Source organism: Cibotium barometz, chromosome 5 (genome assembly GCF_041138505.1).
Source record: "Cibotium barometz isolate CiBa-2024 chromosome 5, ASM4113850v1, whole genome shotgun sequence".
NCBI classification, from domain to species: Eukaryota; Viridiplantae; Streptophyta; class Polypodiopsida; order Cyatheales; family Cibotiaceae; genus Cibotium; species Cibotium barometz.
In genome coordinates this window covers 34,345,285-34,354,351 of record NC_141050.1, presented here as the reverse complement: position 1 = coordinate 34,354,351, position 9,067 = coordinate 34,345,285, and the positions used below count along the sequence as shown (strand labels likewise).

At 46.8% G+C, this 9,067-nt stretch overlaps 1 protein-coding gene across 1 annotated transcript; it reads left to right on the top strand.

Annotated features, from left to right (window-relative positions):
• Positions 1 to 1,032: 1,032 nt before the first annotated feature.
• On the top strand, positions 1,033 to 5,793 carry LOC147638396 (pentatricopeptide repeat-containing protein At4g33990-like). The gene is made up of 2 exons (XM_086798770.1): positions 1,033 to 2,767; positions 5,684 to 5,793. Exons 1-2 carry the CDS (start codon positions 1,033 to 1,035, stop codon positions 5,791 to 5,793), a joined length of 1,845 nt encoding a protein of 614 aa, XP_086654896.1.
• Positions 5,794 to 9,067: the final 3,274 nt, after the last annotated feature.

Sequence of the window (9,067 nt, the reverse complement as noted above, 5' to 3'; positions counted from 1 at the left end):
AATACAGTTTACTGTAGCATCAAACAACACTTCCTCAAACCCACCAAGACTTTGATCCCATTAAACGACCAACACTCAACAGAGTGCTCCCCAGTTAAGAAGGCTAGACTCCTTTGGATCCACCTCAAGCGAGGCGCTTTGGGAAGAAATGAGCCAACGAAACACAAACGTAAGTGGAGGAACAACATAACACCGTTATGAAAAGGGAATTAAACTTTTGGACGAAGCTCCAGTGAAGGAGCGGGAGGAAGAACCAACAAGAACCTTGAGTGAAGGAGCGGGAGGAAGGACCAACAAGAACCTCAAGGTTCGCTTCCTCACAAGAAGTAGCTAAACCATGTCCGGTGCTTGAACCAAGGGTGTCGCGGTGTGAAGGTGTATGTTGAAAATTAGAGAGGGTTTAGTTATTTATAAACATTATAAAAACCTTTGAGATTTTTAAAAATTTTTAAATATTATTTTTTTTCGTATACACCCGAGGCCCACTCAAGTGGGTGGAGCCGATTTCCCCTTCCAACAATTAGCCAATTATCATGGTCGGACAAGGGCCACGTACCATCGGGCAAGAGCCACGAATTAGGCATCCCCCATAACCACCGCGATAAGTCGAGCGCTGGAACAGCGGAGGGGTCTCGTATGGATCCTCCTATCCAACAATTAGCCAATTATCATGGTCGGGTAAGGGCCATGTACCATCGGGCAAGAGCCACGAATTAGGCATCCCCCATAACCACCGCTATAAATCGAGCGCTGGAACAGCGGAGGGGTCTCGTATGGATCCTCCTATCTCGGGTGATCCACCACCCGAGGAGGAGGAGTCACTCGAGTGTTCAAGGGGCAAGAGCCCGAGCAACCAAACACATCAAGCGAGCATAAGTGTCCCTTTATAATATGAGAGAGCCTAGTGAGACTTGAACTCATGTCACAAGTTTTGACCACTACACTAACTCAGTTGGGACTTTCCAAATATTATTGCCTTGAGGTATTATTACCTTCCAACCACTTGCCCTCCATGTTTCGATACTTGTATGCATGAGACCACCGAGCCTGATGCTTGCTCGCGAAACCACGAAGGAGCTGCATGAACTTGTGGGATCTCTCTGTAGTCAAGGAAGGTTCAGAGACGCGGTAAGAATCCTGGATCGCCATGATACACGGCCGGACTACCTCACTTTCACGTGCCTCATCCAGGCATGTGGCAGCGCGAGAGCCCTGCCCGAGGCCAAGCACGTGCACGCCCACCTCCTCTCCGTCGTACACACGTACTCAGAGGAAAGCAGCACCATCGTGCGCAACCATCTTATCCGTATGTACGACAAATGCGATGCCCTGGTGGATGCCCACCACGTATTCGAATCCATGCCCACCCGAAACCGAGTCTCTTGGAATCTCATGATTGCAGCTCACGCACGTGCGGCCTATGGCAAAGATGCATTCCAGCTGATGATTGACATGCAGTGCCAAGATGTACGGCCAGACAAGTTCACCTTCATCAGTGTCATTTCCGCATGTGTGAAGTCCACATGTTTAGATGAGGGCAAGATAACACACTTTTGTCTTGTGTACCATGGGCTTGACCGCGTCGGTGACATCGGGAATGCCCTCATCACCTTCTATGGCACATTTCGACACCTCGATGATGCTTTGAGGACATTGGAGATGATGCTCAAGAGAAATGTGGTGTCTTGGAATGCCATCTTTGCGGTGTATTGCCAACACGGGCACAGTGAGGTTGCCTTTCAGCTTTATGCACGAATGCAGCAAGAAGGCATTGAGCCAAACAAGGTCAGCTTCATTACCCTTCTCACAGCATGCAGCACACTTGCAAAGCTGGATGAGGGCAAGCAACTCCATGCTCTCATTCAAATCTCAGGCATCCAGCTAGATGTAGTTTTGGGTACAGCTCTGGTTGACATGTACAACAAGTGCGGAGACTTTGATGCGGCATTGAAAGTGTTTACTGAAATGCCTGCAGGAAATGTCGTGTCATGGACAGCCATAATATCAGCACATGTCAAGCATGGGTACAGCAAGGAGGCTCGTGCACTTTTTCGACAAATGCATGAGGAGGGCATAAAGGCCAACAGGAGTACCCTTCTTACACTCTTGGAAACATGTGCTAGTGCTGGAAATCTGGCAGATGGCAAGCTGTTACATGCATGTATTGTGGATGATCCAGATGGCACTGATAATGTTGTGGAAAATGCTCTAATAAGTATGTATAATCGCTGTGGAAGTCTGGAAGATGCATGTGCAGTTTTCAATAATACGGCTATACACGATACAGTATCATGGAATGCGATGATATCTGCCAATTCTCAACATGGCCATAGCAAGAAAGCCTTGGAACTCTTTCTACAAATGCAAAGGAAAGGTATAAAGCCAAATGAGAATACTTTCATCAGTGTTCTTTCAGCATGCAGTCATACAGGCCTGTTTAGTGAAGGCCTGCTTTACTTTGATTTCATGTGTCGTGACTCTGGATTTATGCCAGTGGCACAACATTACACTTGTATGATTGACCTTCTTGGCAGGGCCGGCCATCTTGATGAGGCTGAGGAATTTGTTGATCGGATGCCTCTTCAGCCAGGGGTTCTAGAATGGATGTCTTTAGTCAGTTCCTGCAGAGTCCATGGCGACATGGATAAAGCCAGATGTGCTGCAAAACAGGCTCTCGAGCTGGATCCACTGGTTACTGGAGCTTATGTAGCACTATCAAATATATTGGCTGCAATTGGTAGGTGGGATGATGAATCTGAAGTAAGAGGTGAAGAACATGAGTTGAGGTAGCAGAGTGCATTATGTGGTTTGGATCATTGATTGCATAAGGTGAGAAGTTGTATGCCTACGATGGGATTTTGTATATGAGAGGGATCTACTCAACTCTGGGATTTTGCAACTCAGAAATTCTGGCAGCTTGCATAGCTTCAAAGCTTGAGCCAAGTCCAACAAGAATGCTTTTTTTTTTTGAGTGCATGTTCATGATGATTGAAATTCGATCTAGAGATGAAGTTGGTTGCTCCCCGTGTTCTTGGAGTTGAGAGATTGGGGCCAAAGACGAGATGGTGAAGTATGAGAACACAGAATGGTAGAGATTACGTTAAGGAGTGTGCAGAGTCGGTTGTTATTGATAAGATCTGTTCTTCAATAACGCAATGCAAGGTGGACCTCAAGGAAATGCAAAGTGTTGAAATTGTGTGTAACACACCTCATCACAGTGGCTCAGGGGTATGGACTTATAATAAGCCTGCAACAGAGAGAGATGAAGATGATGTTTTGAGCGATACAGGAGGCTTTGGGCTTGTTCACACCATCAGAAGCAGGGCAGAATGCATGGGCAAATGGGATGCATGCGGAAGCGCCACAATCTGCACTACTTAAGGCAGGCAGCGTAGCGCTTTATGGGGGAGCTGTTGAGTGGTGCCCAACATACTCTAGGTATGCTTTACGAGAGAGCTTTTATGACAGAGCTGTTCGGCAGTGCCCCAGAATGGTCAGGCAGCCCTAGTTAGGACCGAGTCCTGGCCGACTAAGGTCAACCAGATCAGGGCTGAAAGAGGCCTATGTAATGGCCTCGCTTTTCATTCTTAGCATTCTTGGGAAAAAAAAACGCCCAATCCAACTCTGATCTTGTGTAATTGCAAAGCTTTGAAATTGTGTGGTTCACAAGCAGGGCAGAAAGAATGGGCAGGCAGGATACATGTGTAAGGGCCACTAAAGACAGGCGGGGTAGGGGAGCTGTCGGGTGGTGCCCAATGTACTCTAGAGGTGCTTTATGGGGAAGCTGTTGGACAGTGCCCAATATGGTCAGGCAGCCCTGGTTAGGACTGACGAGCCATGCAGATCAGAGCTCAATGAGGCCTATGTGAGGGTCTCCCTCCTCTTTTGTTCTGACTGGCCTTAGGCCCAAGATCCTCCCATAGTTATCATTTTTCACCGCCCGTAGGACCTTCTAGTTCTAGACAAACAACTTTACCACTTCAGCTATCACCTCATTAGCTAAGGGTCTCCCTCCTCGTTCTTAGCATTCTAGGGAAAGCCATTCCAACCCCCTCCTTCCCTCCCCACTTCCCCTTCTTCGAAACACTCATACACACACATGTAGGTATGTAGATTATATCATCACCTTTTGAGGCCAAATATGGTCCATGAGACCCAATCATGCAAGCATGTTGAAAAATGAAAAAGGTGAACTAAAAGGTTCAGGGACTATGTATGGATATTCTGTCCTTTGAGGAAACACTTAAAAGAAACGTATTTGCAAAAGAAATGTATGGATGTAAACACGTCTCTCAAGGATGAGAGGTAAGCATGCACCAATAGCGCATGTGACACCTCACTACAGGCTGCCCAAGAGAGCCACATGCCATATAGCAGACTGTAGGACACTAAGACACCGTTGGGCCTTGGATTTTGGATCTAGAGAACTCATCAAACACTTGCGTTTGGGTTGAATAGGCTTAACATTTGGTTGAATGTTGGGGCTTCTAAAAAGATGCTTCTCTAGCCATTTCTTCAATCTTGGTTGCTTGATATAGGGTTAGCTCTTGGTTTCAAGAAAGCACTGTCAAGGTGGTTTTTACATGTAAGCTACCAAGTTTGTTAAGCTGTTTCCTCCATTTTAAAGATAATTTTGGAAGCCAAAAGACGTGTGCACCATCTCGGAAAAAAAAAAAAAAAAAGAGAATCCGTTAGAAGACCTCAAGATGTTGACGCTTCCAAAGTTCCATAGGGAGTTTGATGGAGAGAACTTGCAACTTGTTGGGTGTCGAAGGTGGATACAATTCTTTGTTCTTTCGATGGATCAGGTTTATATCATGCGCAATGTTCTTTTGAGGATGTGGATTTCTTTGGTGATACAACTTTGAGCGTGCACTGTGAGGTCAAAAGGATGAAAGGACCAAATGTATGAGAGATTAGAGCTAAAATACACAGCATGAAATGAGTGAGTGAGTGTATATATGATGGTGAGTGAAAATGTGTACAAGAGCCCTCTGATGTGAGGTGACTCTAAGTAGTAGACCTCTGCAGAAGCAAAGAGAATGGCGGAGCTGAAGCACGATCGGTAACGAAGGCTCGTGTCGATGTGAGGCAAAGGCACTCCGTGAGGTGGTTGGTGTCGAAGGCTCGCGTGATGCAGAGGCACTTCGAGGTCGTAGTAAGGTGAAGTGATGATGTAGACTCTGGTGACAAGGGTGCTGCGGTACCTGAGTGGTGATGAAGAGTAGAGAGGGCTACTGTCTCGAGTGGTGTAGTGGTGCAAGCTCTAGTGACAAGGGTCCTGTAATACTTGAGTGGTGGTGAGGAGCAGAGAGGGTTGTTGTCCTGAGTGGTGTCGATGGTGAAGATAAGCAAAGAGGGCTACCCTCCCGATGAGGTGAGCAAAGAGGGCTGTTGTACCGAGGTTAACTGTAGAAGAAAAACGATGATGTCCTGTAGTAGTAGTAGAGTGGGCTACTGTCCCAAGGTATGTATTGATGATAAAACTATGATGTGTTGTACTATAGCAGAGAGTGGGTTGCTGTCCCCAGGTATGAGCTGATGTAAAACGCTGGCATGCTCAATGTAGCAGAGAGGGTTGTTGTCCCATGAGCTGAGGTAAAAATGTTGGTGTGCTCTATGTAGCAGAGAGGGTTGCTATCCCATGAACTAAGGTAAAATGCTGATGTGTTGGAGCTGACAGGCGAAGATGATGAAGCAGATGTAGTGCAGGCGTCGGTAGCAACAACAGAAGTAGCAGATGATGATGTGGTACTGGATGTGTGCAATGAAGTGATACTAGATGTTGAATGAAGAGGCTATGCTATATATAGTAAGGGGGGCTACTGGTTAGCCTAGCAAAAGAGTAGTCGGCCAGCAGCAAGACCTAAAAAACATAAATAAAACCTAATAAATCTAGAAAAAATCTCCTTTTTAGGGTTGGACAAAATGCCATTTTCACACACCCCCTCTCAGGCCTAAAAGGGGACCATGAGAGAAGATGAGAAAAAATGAAGGATGCTAGAGTCCCACACACACACTCTGGCAGAAGGAAAGTATCCCCCTCTGGAAGCAAAGTCTGATAAAGTCAGAGAAGGAGATTGTGATGGCAAAGGTAGTGAAGGTGAGTTGATGTAGATGGGTTGAAAGTCTCCCAAAGTAAGATCTTGAACAGGGCTCTCCTCCGAGTAAGAAGTCCCATTCCCTGTGTGGTCCAAATCAAAGTTTAGAGAATCAACTTCTGGTGATAAAAATTGATCCTCCGGGAGTGCGGTTAGACGATCCAGCTCTTGAGGTCTTCAATTCTTTGCTCACGCTAGCTCTAATACCATGTGAGCGAAAAAGGATGAAAGGACTAGATGTACGAGAGATCAGAGCAAAAAAACAAAGCATGAAATGGGTGAGTGAGTGTATATATGATGGTGAGTGAAAATATGTACAAGAGCCCTTTGATGTGAGGTTACTCTCAGTAGTAGATCTATGCTGAAGCAAGGAGGATGTCAGAGCTGAAGCACAGTCAGTAACGAAGGCTCATGTCGATGTGAGGCAAAGGCACTCCGTGAGGTGGTCGGTGTCGAAGGCTCGTGTCGGATGCAGAGGCACTCCGAGGTCGTAGTGGGTGGCGGAAGGTGAAGTGATGATGTAGACTCTGGTGACAAGGGTGTTGCAGTACTTGAGTGGTGATGAAGAGCAGAGAGGGCTACTGTCCCAAGTGGTGTAGGGGTGCAAGATCTAGTGACAAGGGTAGTGCAATACCTGAGTGGTGGTGAGGAGTAGAGAGGGCTGCCGTCCCGAGTGGTGTTGATGGTGAAGATCAGCAGAGAGGACTGTCGTCTCGATGAGGTGAGTAGAGAGGGCTCTTGTCCCGATGTGAAATGTAGAAGAAAAATGATGTCCTGTAGCAGAGAGTGGGCTGCTGTCCCAAGGTGTGAGTTGATGTAAAACGCTGGTATGCTCTATGTAGCAGAGAGGGCTGCTGTCCCATGAGCTGAGGTAAAAATGCTGGTGTGCTCTATGTAGCAGAGAGGGCTGCTGTCGCCTGCTGTCCCATGAGCTGAGGTAAAAATGCTGGTGTGCTCTATGTAGTAGAGAGGGCTGCTGTCGCCTGAGCCGAGGTAAAACGCTGATGTCCTGGAGCTGACAGGTGAAGATGATGAAGCAGATAGATTGCAGGTGCCGGTAGCAACAACAGCAGCAACAGATGATGACGTGGTACCGGATGTGTGCAATGAAGTGGTACTAGATGCTGAATGAAGGGCTATGCTATGTATAGTAAGGGGGCTGCTGGTCGGCCCAGCAAAAGGATAGTCGATCAGTAGTAAGACCTCAAAAAATAAATAAAACCTAATAAATCCAGAAAAAATCCCCTTTTTAGGGCTGGACAAAATGCCATTGTCACACATGCATATGGGATGATATCCAAGATGAAATTTTGAAGATGCCAAGCCACTTCCATCAACAGATGAAGTGCAAGTGCAATTTCCTTCTAGATTTCGTGATTTGTGTTAGCATGATCAAAGCAATCTAAGTTGCAGAGTTTATAGGTGGATTAAATTTGGAGTTCTAGTATTGTGTCACATTTCAAGAGTCCGAAACCATGGTTGAGGATATCATCTTTGCAAGGATGTCTGGCAGAAATTGAAGTTGCAGAGTAGTGAGAACTTGAGTTGTGATGAAGGCAAGAATACCCACAGTAAGATCCTAATTCTTTACAGGTATGTGATGAGAGAGAACCTTCTTTGCTATCAGAGGTGCTTGGGAAAGTCTCTTCGACATTGTTGATGGTTTTTTCCGTTGTTGTACCACCATAGGATGTCTCATGCATCAATTTCCAACTGTATGCATTAAGGTAATTCAGGGCATGGATAGGGTAGTATAAGAAAGCTAAGGTTGAGGAGCAAACTTTTGTGAGCCCTCATCAAGGGACATGGTTGGTGAGATGACTCTGATGAAGAAGAAGAAAAGATTTCATCAACTCCCTAGGTTTTGGGGGCTTATATGTCAGAATACGCAGCGGAGATGATGACCAGATCTGGGAACACGAGCAAAAACGCATGCAGAAAAATACAGCACAAGAGAGAGATCCCGGAGTGTGATACAAAAGTGGTATGGGTCCTCTCTGCCTTTAGTTTCTCACGGTCAGTAATAACGGACTTCTTCTCAGAAGACTTCTCCGACGAAGCCTTTCCTTTGCCCGTGTTACGGCCTTTCGACCGTTGGCCAGTTAAGGCCTCTAAACCTCCACCCTGAGGAGGGTTTGTGAATCGTTCCTCCTGGTCCAGGACCATGGGCTCCTCCCAGGTGATGGTGCTGAGCCTGCCACTGGTAATCAAAGACGAGTAAAATGCTGAGTACTGAGAGGGCAAGTGCGACAGCAACGTTATGGCCATGTCCTCTGACGATATCTCCTTCCCAGCCTGAAGAACTTCCTGCTCAAGAGCCTGCAGCTTGTTAATATGCTCCCGCATCGTCGACAACTTTGCAGGGTTCATAACCCGCATCTGTACTTCCAAGGAAATCCTCTTCATGGGCGATACCCTGTTGTAAAGAGAGGCCAAATGCTGCCATATATCTCTGGCCAGCATCATATGCTTTACATGATTGATTACCTACGGTGTGCAGTTGAGAAAAATAAACGAACGAACCCTAGCGTTGACACGATCCCACATCTGTGTCTGAGCCTCCCGGTCCTACCGGATTGACGGTAACTCCCCTTCCTCTACTTCCGGCCGTGGAACCCCAACAACGACGAAATCAGCGAGGTCGTAAGACTCCAGAACAGATTCCATCATAACCTTCCATATGCCGTAGTTGCTCCCGTCCAACTGACGGTCCACCGGGAACGTGGGGAGTGTCGGGATCTTTACATGCCTCTCGGCCATCTCAAACAAATCTGCCATTGCGGGGATGTACTCTGAAAAGGGTGCATGGGTGGGAACAAAGAAGAACTAATACCTGCAAGTGGCTGTCCAGCAAATCAGCCCGCCATCCTCTTGCTTCTCCTCTTCCCGAACAGTCCAAAACAGTCCACCAATCAGCCACACAACAGTCCCCCTCTTGCTCACACAAATCCCAAGAACTATCTAGA